Source organism: Typopeltis vanoorti, chromosome 3 (genome assembly GCF_054136105.1).
Source record: "Typopeltis vanoorti isolate ZY-2024b chromosome 3, IOZ_Tvanoo_1.0, whole genome shotgun sequence".
NCBI lineage: Eukaryota > Metazoa > Arthropoda > Arachnida > Uropygi > Thelyphonidae > Typopeltis > Typopeltis vanoorti.
Window position 1 is genome coordinate 79,648,656 of NC_143551.1, and position 19,437 is coordinate 79,668,092.

The 19,437-nt window shown below is 36.2% G+C and overlaps 1 protein-coding gene across 1 annotated transcript in view; it reads left to right on the top strand.

Annotated features, from left to right (window-relative positions):
• LOC150108311 (plexin-B-like) overlaps window positions 1-19,437 on the top strand; it is a 331,489-nt gene that overhangs the window by 190,787 nt on the left and 121,265 nt on the right. Inside the window, exons 19-20 of the mRNA XM_090390442.1 lie at window positions 7,601-7,777; window positions 19,011-19,254. Of these exons, the coding sequence (XP_090246568.1) occupies window positions 7,601-7,777; window positions 19,011-19,254 (421 nt within the window). The remainder of the gene's footprint in view (window positions 1-7,600; window positions 7,778-19,010; window positions 19,255-19,437) is intronic.

Sequence of the window (19,437 nt, forward strand, 5' to 3'; positions counted from 1 at the left end):
CTTGGTTCAGTGCCATGACATGTAAAACTGCAAGGGCTGGATGTTGATAGGGCATGGGAAGTGGTCAAGGAGAATTTGCAGGAGGTTATGGCAGACTGTATACCTAGAGTCCGAATCAAGTAGGGGTTAAATGGATGAATAACACCATTAAACTTGAGTTGTAAAAAAACAAACAACTATGGAAGGAATTTAAGGAGAAGGGTGACCTGCAGGCACATGAATGGTATAAAGTGCAGGCTAGAAGTGCAACGACTGTGGTGAGAAAGGCAAAAACAGATTATGAAAGTAAATTAGCCATGCAAGCTAAAGAGAATCCCAAACAGTTCTTTCAATATGCTGCTAGTAAAAGAATAACTGTACATGGCAGAATGATTTTGAGGAACGCCAATGGTAAGGAGGTCACTGAATCAGTCGATATAGTGGAATTACTGAGTGAGCACTTTGCAAGAGTATATCATCCAGATGGTGACGTTGAAGAAATGAACCATTAGTTTATATGGGAATTGTGGTGAATAAAGTGGAGGTGAATAGTCTATTACAGAAACCTTAATGTGAATAAATCTGTGGGATTGGATGGTATATTAGCACGGGTCTTATGTGAAGCGGCTAAAGAATTGTCAGTGCCCTTGACCTTATTGTTTAATCTGGGTCTCGGGTCTGGTTTAGTCCCACAGGGGTGGAAAGAGGGGAAAATAGTTACACTGCATAAAGGAGGATCCAAGACTACTGTTGCAAATTACCGACCGATCAGCATATCAGGAGTCGTTGTCAAGGTCTTGGAGAAAGTAGTCAAGGGTAAAATACAGGAATGGATTGATGAAAATGAGATACTGTATGGGGGAACAGCATGGTTTTGTGAAGGGTAGATCATGCCTCAGTAACTTGCTGAAGTTTTATAACACAGTGATGGCTGAACTGGATAAGGGTAATGGGTTTACAGTGATACTGCTGGACCTGGCTAAGGCCTTTGACAGGATACCACATGGAAGTCTAATCCGTAAACTGCAACATTTGGGAATGGATATAGGGTTGGTGAGATGGATAGGAGGGTGGTTGATGGAGTGATACCAGAGAGTAGTATACTCAGGAGTAGAGTCCAAAAGACGGCCTGTGACTAGTGGTGTGCCACAGAGTTCTGTTCTTGGACCACTGCTGTTTAATTTGTTCATTAACGATATAGAGAAGGATCTGAGAGGAACGGTTCATTTGTTCACTGATGATGCTAAGTTGGGTAGGGCAATAGTGAATGCAGATGTCAAAATTTTGCAGGATGATTTGGATAGATTGGAGGTATGGGCTAAGGAGAATGGATGTCAATTTAATGTGGCAAAATGTAAGGTTATGCATTTTGGGGTGAAAAGATTAGCAGCAGTATATTACATTGGTGGAATTATGATGTTTGATGAGTCCCTGGCCTCATCAAATCTCCTGGAGTTTGATGAGTCCCTGACCTCAAACTTCAGGAGATTGATGAGGCCAGGGACTTGGGAGTGTTGGTGGATAGGGAGTTGAAGTTTAGGGAGCACATCGCCCCCTAAACTTCAACTCCCTTCAACTTTGACGAGCAGAGATAAACAAGTTATTGTTCCTCTATATCGAGCCTTGATAAGACACCATCTTGATTACTGTGCCCAGATATGGTCACCTTGGTTTCTTCTTGATGGGGAGAAGGTTAAGAGGATCCAGAGGCGATTGAACAAGATATAGCAGGTCTATGGAATGAACCTTATGAAAACAGGTTGAAGATTTGTGGACTGCAGAAATTGGTTGATAGGTGGAAAAGGGCAGATATGATTGAGGCATTCAAATTGCTGAAGGGGTTTCTATAGGATTAATTCAGAGGATATTTTTGAGAACAAGACTGGTGGTGGGAGGACAGGACATCCATGGAAGCTGGGCAAGAGTGTGGTTAGTACGGGTGTTAGAGCTGGGTTTTTTACTTTTTGAGTGGTGAATGAGTGGAATAAACTGCCAGAGTCATTGTGGGTGCTATGACAGTGAATGAGTACAAGGTAAAGTATGATAGATACTGTGTGAATGTCGAATAGTTGTGATGGACATGATGTTTAGGGCCTCCCTCGATGAGTCTAAGGACTCCTTGGAGTCGTCGATAATAATAATAATAATAATAATAATAATAATAACAAAATGTCTTTATTATCTATTGTTGCCTTTGAGTAGTACATCCACAGAAATTAAAAGTTCTCCATTCCATTATTATTCATCTTACAATGGGTTATAATTAGTTATGACATCATCATCATCATTATCAAATTCCTGCCATGTACCCTCAAGGGGTGTACAGGATATGATAGTACTACATGAAAAATTTACATCATTACTAACTTCCTATCTACAATTTTACTCCAAATCAGTCTGTTACATGTCAAGACTCCAACATTATCAGATCTTATATTTCTATCGCCTAAGGCACTTTGCACCGTATCAATCCACCTATATCTTGGTCTTCCTCTGGGTCGTTTTCCTGCCAACCTGGCAGAGAACACTTGTTTTGCTAATCTTTCCTCTCCCATTCTGTTTAAGTGACCATACCACCGGAGATTAGCTCTGCTAACACATTCCTGGATGCTGACAATGTCAAGTTCTTTCCTAATATCCTCGTTTTTAATATGATATTGCCATTGATGCCATCTGTTCACGCCTCTAATCTTTCTCAGGACTCTCATATCTGCGGTCTCTAGTCTTTGGTCAAATGTTTTACATCTGACCCTGCTCTCAGATCCATAAGTTAAAATTGGCTTGAAAACTCTCTTGTATACAGCTAATTTACTGTTCTGACTAATTTCTCTCTTATTCCATATGAATTTATTCAATTGACTTCCTACCATACCATACCAGCTTTGTTAATTTTGTTGTCTATTTCTATATTTAATTTACCATCTTCACTAAAAAATTGTGCCTAAGTAGCTGAAATGTTTTACTTGTTCCACAGGTTCTCCATTCACAACACAGTTGATATTTTCAATGATTCTGCCTATTTTCATTGTCTTTGTCTTTTTATTGCTGACCTTCATACCATATCTATTACAACAGTTATTCAATTTAGTCAGGGAATCTTGCAGACTTGTAGCGGATTTATTTAGGAGTATAACATCGTCCGCATAAAGCAAACAGCTGACATTAACATCTCCAATTTTGATATCATGTTTAATACCACTTTCCTTCATAATGTGATCCATATAGATAATGAATAACAGAGGGGATAATGTACATACTTGTCTCACACCAGATTTAACATTAAACCATCTTCCTGTACTTCCTTCAGTTCTAACTGCTGACTTACAACTCAAATAAAGACTAAGTATTGCTTGATATAATGCCCCATTGACACCATATAACTGTAGCATATTGAATAGCTTCTCTCTTGGCACCTTTTCATATGCCTTTTCCAAATCAACAAAACTTAAATACAGATCTTTGTTATATTCCCATGCTTTCTCAACTATTTGTCGTAAAGTAAAGATCTATTACAGCTATCTATTTCACCTGACAGCCTCTATTTGACCTGAATCCAGCTTGTTCTTCACTAAGCTTGTCTTCCACAATTCTTCTCAACCATTTCTCAAGTATACTTGCATATATCTTACCATCAACACTCAGTAGGGATATACCTCTGTAATTCTCCAATTCAGTTTTATTTCCCTTTTTATATATAGGTACTATGAGAACTCTACTCCAATCATTAGGAATTCGTCCCTCTGTCCAGGCATTCTGAACTATGCAGTGCAGCCACTATAAGACTTTTATACCACCATACTTCAGCATTTCTGGTCGAATATCATCTACTCCTGCTGCCTTTCCACATTTCAAGCTTTTGATGGCTTTTTCTACTTCAAGTATGGATATGTATTCCTGACTGCATGCCTGGTCAGTGTTTTTTATCACTGTGCTGTCATCACTGCTTGTTTCATTTAGCAAATTTTCAAAGTAATTACTCCATACTTCAAGGATATCTTTTTCTCCCATTTTCATGTCACCTTTATCATATCTAACTCCTTTTACAACACTCTTTCCTCCATTCCTAAGTTTATTCAACAGCCTCAAGAATATTTTGCCACCTTCTTAATATTTATTTTCTATGTTCTTGCCAAAGTGTTCCCATAGCTTTTGTTTAGCTAGTTTTACACACTGTTTAGCTTTCTTACATTTGTCTCTGTATTCTCTAAGAGCACAAGCTGACTTATTTGACAGGAACTTTTGATACGCTTTCTTCTTTTCCTTCACTGCCTCTTCAACTTCCTGTGTCCACCAGGGAGTTCTGATTTTTTTTATCCTTGCAGACAACCTCACCACATGCCTCTCTGGCAGAATCAATCAATGTTTTCTTCAGAGTTTGCCACTGAATCTTCAAGGTTTGATTCCTGTTCTCAAACTCTTTCATTTTTTCTTCGATAATCTTTGTGCATTTTAGTCTTCAGTTCACATCTGAGAGCTGCTCAACTTTTATTCGCTTTAAAACTTTCTTACATGTTATTCTTTTCAATATGAAATTCAATTTTATCCTGCTCAAGACTAAATAGTAATCACTTCCAATTTCAAATCCTCTGTACACTCTGGTGTCCTGCACCAGGGAGAAAACATCACTATCAACAATAACATAGTCAATGAGTTTTCTTATTCCTTGCCTCTTCTCTCCATGTGAATTTGTGCACATTTTTATGTTCGAACATGGTGTTTAGTAATAACCAGTCCATGTCCTGAGCAGAAACCCAACAGGTATTTGCCATTATTATTAGCTTTGCTCTTTTCTCCAAATTTTCCCAAAACATTTTTGTATGTCTGACAATAACTTCCTACTCTGCTATTTAGATCCCTAACGGGGACCAACTTTTCCTTTTTCATTGTGTCAGTAGCTTTCTCTGGAGCCTGAAAACTAGAAGTGGAGGAATTTTTAAAAAATTCCTCCACTTCTACCTTAGTAGAACCTTCTGTGGGACCATAGGCACAAATAAGTCTCATTGTCCAGTTCCCCATTCTGATATTTGCCCAAATCACTCTACTTGACACTGCCTGCTATTCAAGAAATGAGCCTCGTATTTTGTGTTGAATACTATGGCTACTCCTTCTTTTCCTTGATTGTCATTGCCTGAATATAACATTTTGTATTTATTGCTCAGAAATCATTATACGGTTAATATTCTATACAAGGAAATGTGCAACAACAAACATTTTAGTCTTCAGTTCACATCTGAGAGCTGCTCAACTTTTATTCGCTTTAAAACTTTCTTACATGTTATTCTTTTCAATATGAAATTCAATTTTATCCTGCTCAAGACTAAATAGTAATCACTTCCAATTTCAAATCCTCTGTACACTCTGGTGTCCTGCACCAGGGAGAAAACATCACTATCAACAATAACATAGTCAATGAGTTTTCTTATTCCTTGCCTCTTCTCTCCATGTGAATTTGTGCACATTTTTATGTTCGAACATGGTGTTTAGTAATAACCAGTCCATGTCCTGAGCAGAAACCCAACAGGTATTTGCCATTATTATTAGCTTTGCTCTTTTCTCCAAATTTTCCCAAAACATTTTTGTATGTCTGACAATAACTTCCTACTCTGCTATTTAGATCCCTAACGGGGACCAACTTTTCCTTTTTCATTGTGTCAGTAGCTTTCTCTGGAGCCTGAAAACTAGAAGTGGAGGAATTTTTAAAAAATTCCTCCACTTCTACCTTAGTAGAACCTTCTGTGGGACCATAGGCACAAATAAGTCTCATTGTCCAGTTCCCCATTCTGATATTTGCCCAAATCACTCTACTTGACACTGCCTGCTATTCAAGAAATGAGCCTCGTATTTTGTGTTGAATACTATGGCTACTCCTTCTTTTCCTTGATTGTCATTGCCTGAATATAACATTTTGTATTTATTGCTCAGAAATCATTATACGGTTAATATTCTATACAAGGAAATGTGCAACAAACATAATCTATGTGCAGCATTGCTCTTATTTGGCAAAATTAATAAAGTAATGATACCCTAGAATAGGTGCAGGGAATCTTTAGGCATTGTAAGGCCACATATCACATTAAAAGGGTTTTATTTATTTACCAAAAAATTAATAATTTAAGAACGGAGTTCTGAAAAATTAACATCTCAACAGTTAAACTTTATTTTATTATATTCTAAGAATACAAGCTTTATGCTAATTTATTTAACTAAGTGGTACATAGTGACTTATTGGAGATTTCTTACTGCTGGATAAGAAGCAGATATTTGGTTTCAGCATTGTTGTCTTTAGCTTCAGTTGGCCTTCCAGTCATCATTTCTGATCTCAAGCACATCTTAATTTGAACCATGTGTGAAAACATTGATTCACAAGAGTAATTTGTGACGAAACAAGACAGCATATGTCAAGTATGTCGATTCAATTTTGGATAGTTGACAGCATTATTCCATATTTTAATCCAATTTTTTCTACTGTCAAATAGAGATTTTAGAAAATTTCTTCTGAGAGCACAGTCAGCTCCATTTATGAATTTTCAGGTGGACTAGAGAACATCAACCAGATGAGGTTAGAAAGCCAGTTTTAGTGTGAGATTGTGTTTCTCAAAATCTTTAAAACTGTCATTGTATTCTTCAATCAATGAGTCTAAGACACTGCTGCAAGGAGGAAATGCCAACCATAGAACAATGGATAGATCAATATAGCAGTTGATTTTTTAACATTGTCCTTTAAAAATAAAGATATTTAAATATAGTTAATTAAAATACACACTCATTTGAGAATGTATAATTTGTAAATTATGAAGGTGTATATGAGGGGGGGGGGGCTGAAAAATTGTGATAATTGCGAAGGAATTGGAGTAGAACCATGTAACTTACAAATTATTCTACATATTCCCCACAAAGTGTTATACACTTGTTACAATGCTGCTGCATCATTTGCAATCCTCTCAGATAAAAGTCTTTGTCTTATTGCACAAACCATCGTTTTTGTTCTAGGTGTTTATCAGAACTGTTTAGCTCCCCCCCCCCTCTTGTAATTGACTGAATGTGTGAAAAGCCTATACTGAACACCCCAAAAGGCCACAGGTTCCTCATTCCTCCCCTAGAGTAAAAGACAGTTGCTTTACAACTGGAAACACCTATTTCGAATCCAATCTAGGATTCAAGGAATCTTTATGAAAGCTTTTCAGGTGAAGGTTAGTTAGACATTCTCACATGGAGGATGGGGGTTTTGTATCCTACAAAAAAGGTAAACTCTTCTTCACTATTATCCATCACATGGTGAGGAATTAGCATACTAGTACTCAGCAGAATTTATCTGACAGTATCAAGTTAAATTTTCATTATGATAATATCAGTGTGTTATTAAAGGTTAATGCATCTGTAATATATTGGTACCTGAGATTGATTATGATAGAGATTTATGGTTAGCATAATTAAAACTTCATTATGTTTTCTGATGGGAAGGAAGTATGAGTGCCAGGAATTCATGGAGGAACCCAGAAATATGTAGTGTTTAAAGGTAAACTTAAAAATTATTTCAGTTTGGTAATATGAAAAGTATATATATGTATATATGTGTGCATGTGTCTTAAATCGTATATTTTTTATGATTTCTCTGTTGTAGGGTGAAAATATGAGGCTAGCTAGCACAGAATTGGAGGTAAATGTCACAATTGGAACTCGTCCTTGCAATCTTACATCTTTAGTCATGACTCAATTAGTATGTTTACCTCCTGAAGTCCAGCCTCTTGGAACTGATGAAATTGGTCATCGAACTTTAAATAATCTACCAGCTGTTGTGGTATGTATAGAAATTAAAATATTTCTTAAATCTATAGTTCATAATTTTGTCTAAATTTGTTTTATAACTAGCTGTATTCATTATATTGCATGGTATAGTCCATATTGTGACTTTATTTTAACTTCATTTTAAAACATTTCGATTTAACAGTTGCTATTATATAATAATTATTATTATTTTATTATCGTCATCAGCCTCTCATGAAGTTAAAAATTTCTTCATTGTGTCTGCATGTTTGATTTCATGATCCATGCTGGTGACTTCATTTGGAATTGGGGCAGAAGAGAAGAGAAGAAAAGAGAAAGAATTTTTAAATGGATAAAGAGGCAATGATTTGACTATTTCACACAGAAGTTTACCTTGGTAGACTTCTGTGTGAAATACATTTGAATAGCAACTTTTACCTACTTTCACTCTACACCCTTATTTTTGGTATTTATATATACATATAGTGGATTTTGGTTAATTTGCCAAATTGAGAATAGTATCATTTGGCCCAATTAAATGAAGTTGCACACATCAAGAGTTTAAAAGGTGTATGTGCCTAAAGACAAAACACAAGTTTAGACAAGTTTTTGGGTAGCAAAATTAATAACTTATGGATAAACATTTGGCTTTAAGTAAAGTAAAATATTTGCCATAAAAATGATTTCATTAGCAATTAATGATGAATTGATTGAGCATAGCTTTTTTTTTTTTTATTGACTACAAATAAAATTAGCATAGTTATTTAGTGCACATATAGCATTGCCTTCCTGCATAAAATAGTCATTATTATTATTATATGGGCAATTCCATGGAGTCTGAAGACTCATTGCAGGAGACCCAATCTATCCACACAATCTATCATATAGTTCGCCCACCGATTTGAGGTCCCTCGACACTTCTGCGCATGTCAGAAAAAGGAGAACCCATTCCGATAATAGGGTAATCAGTCTGTCTTCTGGGATGTAATAATAAACAAACTGAGTTTGTTTATTATTACAAGTCGGAAAATTTAGCTTTTCTTTTACGAACATTGCTGTTTTTAAAGTGTAACTATTTTGCTTGCATAACAGTTGGAGTGTTAATACGTGCAAATACTGTGTTCTACATAAAACAGTGTCACTTCGCTCCATGATAAGTTTCCTTTTATTCTGGGACTTTTTAAAACAAAATCCGATTTCATGAAGTATTTTCCTTAAAGTTTCTCTTCTCCAAGGAAAATTAATTTTTTCTTCAAGCACAGGAATCAATTTTGGAACAGTTGGCACTCTTTTCTCGACCACATAAAATTCGTGAATAGCTCTTCTTATAACATCTACATCAAAATCATTCAAAGCTATGGTTTCGATGGTTTTCTTTCTCTGGCGCTTTTTTTTAGGAGATTTAAATTTTGGCTTACCTTCACCTTTTGATTCCCTACGAATTCTTTTAACATTCGACCCCGATACGCCCACAATTGCACTTGCACGTTTTATGACTTGAGAAAGGGGAACAAGAAGACGGCCTTCTGACGATTCTTTTTCGCAGAATGTCAGCACATTATTCAATATTCTTTTGCAAGAGCTACTGAAACTTTTAACAACAGAACTTGTTGACTGTACTGGATCCATCATACAAATTAATAATAAAAAAATAATGCAAAAAGAGAACAACAAAAATCAAGCTAGTACTAGTACAGCGGCAGACAAGAAAGCACGTGATTTCGCATGTTGGCAACCAATTCGTACATCCTTCATTTCTTTCTCCCCTTCAGCATGAATCGACTATTCTTGGCACCAAGCCAAGAAGGGATCTAGAAATGGTGGGCGAACTATACCTCTCCTTGAACTCATTAAGAGACATAGCACTCACAACTGACTCTTGCAACCCATTCCACTCAATCACAACTCTCCAAGCAAAAAAGCTAGTCCTCACACCCCTACTAACCACACCTTTATTTAACTTCCATGGATGAATCCTTGTTCTGGTCTCTCTAGCTAAGTGTTGAGGATCAGACTTGAGCACAGTAATCCATATGTGGGTGTATCAAGGCCTTATAAAGAGAAATAACAACTTTTTTTATCTCTACTAGTTAATGTTTTCTTCAATAGCCAAGTAATCTTATTGGCTACCTTAGCAATATGTCCTCTTAACTTTAACTCTATTCTTAAATTCTTAAATTTCTAGCTTCATTTGTTTCCTAGAATACAGTGCCATCAATGTGATACATGGCTTATAATCTATTTATCCCAAAATGCATGACTTTATATTTCTCGACATTAAACTAATACCCATTAACTTTTGCCCATACTGACAGCCTATTTAAATTGTCCTGCAAGCTCTCCACATTGCCATGATTAACTATTACTCTACCTAATTTTTCATTATCAGCAAACAACTGAATATTTCCTTTCATGTTATTTCCTATATCATTTATGTACAAATTAAACAGCAATGGTCCCAGCACACACTAGTCACCTTTTTTTGCCTTGATTCTGCTCCTCCATATACCACTTTTTGATATCTGTTCAGCAGCCACCCTCTTATCCATTTAACCACTATCTTATCCATTTTCATTTGTTCTAATTTGCATAACAGAGTTCCATGTGATATTCTGTTGAATGCCTTTGAAAAATTCAGCAAAATCATCCTATAGCCATTTCCTTTATCCAACTCAGCTATTACTCTATTATGAAAAGTTAGTAAATTACTAAGGCATGACCCACCCTTCACAATGCCATGGTGATCCTCAGACAGTATCATATTTTTATCTACCCATTCTTGATTTCTCTTACCAATTTTGGTCTATAATTTGCTACTGCATTCTTAGAATCTTCTTATACAAGAGAATTATTTTGTCCACTTTCCACTCCCTTGGAACTCTACCAGAGCTGAGACTTTATTATTATTATTATTATTATTATTATTATGGGTATCTCCATGGAGTCAGTAGACTCATCGCGGGAGACCCAAACTAGCAAAACAATATCTGTCATATCTCTTCTTGAATTCATTTACAGATGAAGAGCTCACAACAAAGTCAGGCAATGAATTCCACTCATTCACCACCCTCCAGGCAAAAAACCTTGTTCTGACACCTTTGTTAACCACACTCTTCTTTAATTTCCAGAGATGACCTCTTGTTCTTCCATCACTATCACACAGCTGAAACATTTCCCCTGCATCAATCCTATAAAAACCTTTTAGTAATTTGAATGTTTCTATCATATCCCCTCTTCTTCGCCTATCAACCAATCTCTGCAATCCACAAGCTCTCAATCTATCAATGTAGGGAGCATTTTTTATATCACTCACCAACTTGGTCACTCTTCTCTGAACCCTCTCCACAGCCTCCTCATCTCCAAGGAATCCAGGTGACCAGACCTGAGCACAGTAATCCAAATGTGGAAGTATCAATGCTTTATAAAGGGGAATAATAACCTCTTTATCTCTGGATGTCAGTGTGTTCCTCAACAACCAAGTAATCCTATGTGCAATCTTAAATTAAAGAGCTTAGTCAAAGGCATTCAAGTTTCCTTGAATATTCTCTCAAGACCATATCCCATCTAATCCCACAGCTGTATTTACATTGAGATTCTGCATTATCCTAAGAACCACCAATTCATCCACCTCTGTTTCCTAAGATGATATCTAAGATGATATAATATATCATCTTAGTGAGGGTACTTCTTTAACCTATGTGGCAGACACTCAAGCAGTAACCTCATTAGGATGATATACAGCTGCAAAGTGGTCACTCAGTAACTCAACTATTTTATCTGCTTCTGTCTCCTTGTGACCATCATCACTCATTAAGGTTAATCTTCCATAGTCATTCTTCCTCTTACTTTCCACATAATGAAAGAACTCTTTGGGATTTCCTTTGGCCTGTTCGGCTAGATTCTTCTCATAATCTGATTTTGCTTTTCTTGTCATGCTGGTCATCTTTCTTGCCTGAGCCTTTACTGTTCATGAGTTTGCTGGTCACCTTTCTCTTTATATACCCCTCCATAGCATTTTCTTCTTCTGCAGCTCATGCTGAATGATATTACTCATCCATCTAACTCCTAGCAGATTAAGCCTCCTTACTCTAGGTATACAATTTAATACTGCTTCCTCTAGATGACCATTAACTATATATCCCATGCACTATTGACATTCTTACTCTGTAGTGTTTCATGCCATGGTATAGATTTAAGCTTTTTTCCCGAGCATGTCATAATCACCTGCCTTGTAGTTCCACAAATATCCCTGCTTGATAGAATATTCCTCATGTTTTACAATCTCCCAAGTCAAGACTGCATGGTCACTTTCACCAATTGGAGGTAATGTTGTCACCTTGGTTATGGATAGCTCTTCTGATCCTATGACCAGGTCCAATACTCCCCAACCCCTAGTCCCTCCTGTATCACATGTGGCCTTAAGTAATGTCTTAAGTACAATCCAATAATAAATTTTCTAGCATCCTGGATAGGCACTTGTTCAATCTCAAGCGTATCATTCTCATCACTTTCATGTTATTCTAATGTTCTCCGATGTTTTGCTGCAATTTTCTCCATAGTTTCCTCCCCAAAATCTTCATTCATTTTTATTCTAGTATTGAAAGCTGTTGTCAATGAATACAAGCGCTTTATGGTTTCTGATGTGGTTCATGTCTAAAGAAATGTCATCTTCACTATCTGCTGTATGTGACATACCCCTGATTGAATGCTTAAAACCACAGTGAGCAAAACAGTTTTGAATAGTGTTGTTTGTTGCTTATTCCTCACCAACTATCAGTCATAAACTGCATTGCCTGTAAAAGATTAACTTCTGCACAGACCTCCTAAGCAATTGTCAAAAAGCTGTAAAATCAATTTCTATTGTAATTTCACATCCCAACTCATTAGCCAATTATTAAAAATTCAGATGTCATCCATGCATTTTTTTTCACATGTCATCCCTGGAAACTGTATAAAGAGGGTGTGAGTAGGGGAGTGAGAGGCAGGTTTTTTTCGTGCAGAGTTGTGAATGATTGGAATGCCTTGCCTGAGAGTGTGGTCTCTGCAAGGAGTTTGAATGTGTTTAAGACCCGGTATGATGAGATGTGTGTGAGATAAAAGGACCTCCTAGATGAGTCTTTGACTCCATGAGGTCTTGTTTAATAATAATAATAATAATAATAATAAACAATGACAATTCTTGTTATATTCTCATTTTGTTTTTGTTTTTTCAGACTGGTCCCAATAAAATAGCTACCCCGATTAACTGGTGTTACCAATTTACTGGAATTTACTGTATATATATATATATATATATCTACATATCAAATTTTTAGTATTGAGATTAAGTCTAATAACTCACTATCATTTCTAAATACAGTAATCACTAGAGTACCTGAAGTAAGCTTCTATCTTCCATGAGCAATCCCGATAAACCAGACCTGCCAAGTTTTTATCGGGACCCTTGTTGTTGTAAACTATTCTACTATGACCAAACAGGAAGGACAGCCAACATCAGAATTGCTGAACATAAGAACTATCCATTTCCATTACTACAGCCACTCAGGACTTGCTGACCATGTTTTGGATACCTGCCATAGAATATGCTGGAAAAAAGTCACTTTACTCCATCACAGCAAATATAAATGCAAAAGACTCTTTCTCGAATCTGCTTCTGCCTTAAAAAAGCATATTAACCTCACCAAATTTGATTACATGAAACTGCGCCAAATTTGGGAAGCTCTCATCCTCTATACTTCAGCCAAACGCCCAAGGATGCCATTTAGGGGGCACTATTTAGGACTTTATGCCTACTCTCAGTTGACATGCTTCATCTTCATTATTTAGTGTAGTGCATTCATGCATTTTTTGTATTATATTTTGTTCCCTGATGATGGAAATTTGACTTTGTTGAAATATTGGAAGTATTAATTAAATTTTATTTTAGTTAATTTAGTCTATGTTGTAACTTCCTTTAAAAAAATACAGTTTTTAATGGATAAGAAGTGTGGTTAGCACGTCAGTCAAGGTGTTGACCCACCTCTCCCAATCCATATTAATTTCATTTTGTCTGTCCATTGTTGTGCATACTAAAATCTCATTTAAAAGTTCTTGAACACTGTGTTCAAGAACAAGATGACAAGATGCCCCATCTTGCTAAAAGTATATACTGTTGTTTAGTCTTGATTGCTTCAGGTCAGGATTCGTAGATTTTTATCCATCATCACACTAAGATTTCTTACTTCCTCCACCTCTAATGATATATCCCACCAAATGTAAACTCTGTATTCCATCTTTGTTTTCCAAATTTTAAAACTTGAGATTTTGCAACAGTGAACTGATATCCCCACTCCTTTGCCCATTCACTTAGTCTATTCACAACATCTGCTCTACTCCTCATTGTTCTTCCCATCTTTGCATCATCTTCAAACAACTGAATATCCCTTCAGATGTAACCCAATATCATTAACATACAGATTAAATGGAATCCCTAAAACAACCCCTGAGACACACTAGTAACTTTCCCTCTTCCGAGATATTACCCCCCCCCCCCACACACACACACAACTTGCTGATACATATCAGATAGCCAATCTCCAATCCGGATCACTAATCTAATATCTAACCCCATCTTCACTATCAACTTATCATGGTAATCAATTTATCAAAAGCTTTTGGAAAATCCAAGTACACTACTGAATATCCATTTCCCTCATCCAATGTAGCTGTCACCTTATTGTAATAAGTAAGTAGGTTACTAAAACATGACCTCCCTTTAGCAAATCCATGCTGTCCATCAATGATAATACCACTGTTGGCAATCCAATTCTGGATCCTGATTTTCACTAACCTCTCCAACACTTTAACTACAACACCTGACACACAGATTGGCCTATAATTTGATGCTTGAGTTCTGTCACCTCCCTTATGAAGCAGTACAATATTGCCTTCCTTCCACTCCTTTGGAACTTGACCCAATGTAAGATTCATAATAAGCAAATATGCTGGTAGATATCAAGTTGCTACCACATTCCTTCGAAATATGTGGTGATATATGTGGTAATATATACTTATGTCCCTCAGCCTTATTATATAACATATAACATCTAATTTACTCAATTTCACATATACCTCTTGCTCACTCACAGTCAAGTGTCTCCTCCTCCTTATCCAATGCTCTCAAACTTTCATGATGTTTCATTAAATATTTCATCTATATCCTCCAAAGCAGTTATATATATATATATTTAAAAAAAAAAATTTTTTTTTTTGTGCAAGCATTGAACAGTACAAGCAAAATTCGATGTTTCGCACAAATCAGCACCAGTTTTACAAGACAATTGATTGCTGCAAGAATGGTAATCTTAAAGAAAATATAAATATAAATACCAGAGACAAAGAGAATACACTTAAGTTTTGGAAAAACCTATGGGACAACCCTAAGAGGCACAATAACAAGGCAAAGTGGATTGCACAAATTACGAACGAATCTCAAGAACGAAAAATGGACCAATTGAAAATAACAACTGAAATGGTTCAAAAGCAAACTAAAAAGATAAAAAATTGGTCAACACCTGGGAAGGATGAATTACATGGCTCCTGGTTGAAATATCTAAACAGGCTTATGAAAGACACTTGCTAACCAATTTTATGATGTTCTAGAAGAAGAGTGGCTCACTCTTCTTCGCTTCTTTTTCACATGGAAAACGTTTTTGATCATAAAGGATAAAGAAAAAGGTCCAAACCCAGAAAACTTCCTACCAATAACCTGCCTGCCAACAACTTTTAAGCTACTCACAGGCATATTAGCTTATAAAATATACAGTTATCTTAAAGCAAATTCTCTTTTCCCAATTGAACAAAAAGGTAACAGCAAAAACTCAAGAGGCAAAAAAGACCAATTGCTGATTGATAAAATGATTCTGAAAAATTGCAAATGTAGAAAAACTAACCTTCATATGGCTTGGATAGATTATAAAAAAGTGTTTGATTCGGTTCCTCATAGTTGGATTTTAAAATGCACAGAACTATTTGGTATTAGCAAAAACATACAAAACTTTTTGCAATCCAGCATGAAAAACTGGAAAACAACATTGGTTCTGAATAGAGAAGAAATTGGAGAGGTAAACATAAAAAGGGGTATCTTTCAAGGAGACTCATTATCTCCTCTATTGTTTATATTGTCATTGATCCCCTTAACTAAAATTTTAAATAAAACTGCTCATGGTTATCAAACTGCACAAAAAAGTGCAAAGATATCTCACCTTTTATACATGGACGATCTGAAGTTGTATGCAAAATCAGAGAATGAACTCGGATCATTGCTTAATACTATGCACATATTCAGTCAAGATATATCAATGGATTTTGGCTTAGACAAATGTGCAACTGCTGGAATAACAAGAGGTAAGTTTGAAGATCTGAATGAAATCAAGCTGCTCAATGGTGAAATAATCAAGGCAATAAAATTCGAAGGCAGCTACAAATATTTGGGAATTTTAGAAGCATCACAAATTCTGCACAATAAGATCAAAGAAAGAACTAGAGCAGAATATATAAGATGATTAAGAAAACTCCTTAAGTCAATGCTTAATGCTGGAAATTTGATAAAAGCAATTAATACCTGGGCCATACCTGTTCTGAGATATTCAGCGGGCATTGTTGAATGGACCTAGTTGTTGTTGTTTTTTTCCATTAGCTAACTGCTGCTCATACTGCACTTTTGCTAACCTTACTGACCTAGTCTCTCTCCTAGCCTGTTCTTTGTACTTCTCATGGAATTGATTATTATTACTCATCTTATGTTGCCTCCATAATCCCTTCTTTCTCTGTATTGCTTTCTTAATCTCTTCATTCATCCATTTCACACCTACCTTATTTAACTTCCGTGACCTTTGGAATAGATTTAGACATTGCTTCTACTAAATAGTTCTTGAATAGCACCCAAGTAGCATTGATCTTCTTTCCATCCAACTCCTCATTCCATACTACACCTGCAAGCTGTCACCTGAGCTCTTCATAATCACCAACCTTATAGTTCCATATATACCCTTTCTTCACAGAAGTCTTCACATGGCTAGCAACCAACCATGTAAATAATGACATCCTTTGATGAGATGATCAAATCCTCACGTGTCCTCTGTTACATACTGTCTGAGGTAGTTGTCTCTCAAAAGCTCAAATTCATTTTCTTTACTTCTGGTCGCTATCTCATCATCCCAATGTAATGTATACAGTATTGCCATAATGAAAATCACCTATAATGATCACCCTTTTCCTATTTGCTTGGCTAATTTGCTTATACATTTCATAGTTACTACCCTCCACCTTGCCAGGCATATAGCAACATCTGACTAAGTATTTCATTCTATTCACCTCTATCTTACATCATACTTCTTCAAAACCACTGGCACTATTTTTCCCTTGCATCTCTAGCTTGTATAGACATAACTCCTTTCCTATCATTAACAGCACTTCACTTACTTTTTTACCTTTTCCATTTTCAAAAAAAACATCATACCCTTCCATCTCTATTACTGTCAGGATGTCATCCTCATCCAATCATGTCTCACTTATTCCAACAATTTTTGAGTGAATGATCTGAATCAATACAACCATTTAATTTCCCTTGTTTCTGATATTTCTAGCATTCATGTGCAGACATAACAGCTCATTTCTGAATCTATAACAAATTTGGCTGTTACCACTTATTAGATGTGGGTTCTTCCCTATAAACTTAAGCCTGGTTGGCCGAGTGGTTAGTGTATCCACTCTCCAGCCAAAAGGCTGCAGATTCGAATCCCATTGTGGGCATGGATGTTTGTGAATATCTGTGAAAACACTAGTGATGGTGGTGGGCAGTAGATGGCATTGGCGTAGATGATGCGGGTTTGCTGTAGTTGGTGGATTGAATGGAGACAGAGAGCTGTTGAGTTGTGGGTGCCCTCCCTCAATGAGTCTTTGGACTCCTTGGAGGTATCACCTAATAACAATACTACTACTAATAATAATAATAAGTAAGTACAGGGTAGCCATAAAATAACTTTCCCTTTTTGGAGGCATCTGTAGCTAAAACCAATAAACGGAATGAGACCAAATTTTATATTGAGACTTTTGAAGGTATGGGAGATGATTTCCATGAAAAAAAGATTTAGTACCAAAAGTCACCGATAGAGAAAATTTTGGCACTAGGGAAGCTGAAAACAAGTGGATAATTACATTAAAGGCAGATAAAATGGAATAATAACATTTCGACAGTCTAAGCGACAGCCGAGTCACTCATTCCAGCTGGATATGTGGCGCGTTACAATGATAATAATAATAATAATAATTAAACTAAAACGACAACTTGCAAGAGACACAGAAATTAATGTAGTGAACTCACAGGAAATAATGTTTTATTCATCAGAATCAGGATCCCCTGGACCACATACACGATTTTCAATGTGTTGCCCTTTCTTGTGTACAACAAATTGCATCTTGTGTGCGACATGCTCTATAGCTGAGTGTAAGGATTTGGATTGGGTGTTCATAACAGCCCGTTTTATATTCTCTTTCAAGACATGCAAGTTGGAAATGCCACCAACATACACAACGGATTTCAAATACCCCCCCCCCAGCCAAAAGTCACTTGGAGTGATATCCGGGGATTGAGGCGGCCATGCCGTCAGAAAGAACTGACTGATAACCCTCTCATTACCGAAATGCTGGCGTAAAAGGCGCTGTACTGACATTCAATGTGTGGCCATGCTCCATCCTGCATAAAAATTATGGAGTCCAAACATTGTCTTTGCTGCAATGCAGGAATGACAAAATTTTCCAGCCTTTCATGTAATTATCTGCTTGTTTTCGGCTCTTCCAGCGCCGAAATTTCCCCTATCGGCGACTTTTGGTACTTTCTTTTTTTTTTTTCACAGAAATCATCTCTTCATGCCTTCAAAAGTCTCAATATAAAATTTGGTCTCATTCCGTTTATTGGTTTTAGCTACAGATGCCTCCAAAGAGGGAAAGTTATTTTATGACCACCCTGTGTATTGCAGTGTAGCATTGAGGAAAATTTCAGCAATTACTGATGATGTGTTATGAAATTTCATACTAAACAAGATTAAATTATTTCACCTATTTTACTTCTCCTTTAAACTCAACCATAAGATACCTTGCATTAGTATATTTTTACTCATAAAATTAATATTTTGTTTCATTAAGTATATAATTTTTGCTATTTAGAGAAATTAAACAATCAAAAGCACATACTCTTTTTATAAAATTGAATTGTTGTTTATCTTCAGGTTAGAGTTGGAAGCAATCTCAGGCAAGAAGTTGGTTATCTGCGCTATGAAGTAACCAAAACTTATGAGTTCCCACCCGAAGCCATAGGTGGTATAGCAGCTGGTGGAGCAATCTTAATGATGCTTTCTCTAATTATCCTTGCTATTTTAAGGCACAAAAGTTCTCAGGCAGAAAGAGAATATAAAAGGATACAACTTCAAATGGATACGTTGGAAAATAGTGTGCGCTCTGAATGTAAACAAGGTAAGTAAAAATTGGTTCATTAATATAAATGAATATTTGTTCATTAATATAGCATTATACATTTAAAATTATATAAAATAGTATTTAATATGAAAACACATATTTTGCAGCATCCCAGCTTATCTTCAGGTTGAATATACAGCACTGGAGTGTTATATGAATCAAGAATGAAAATGAAAAGTG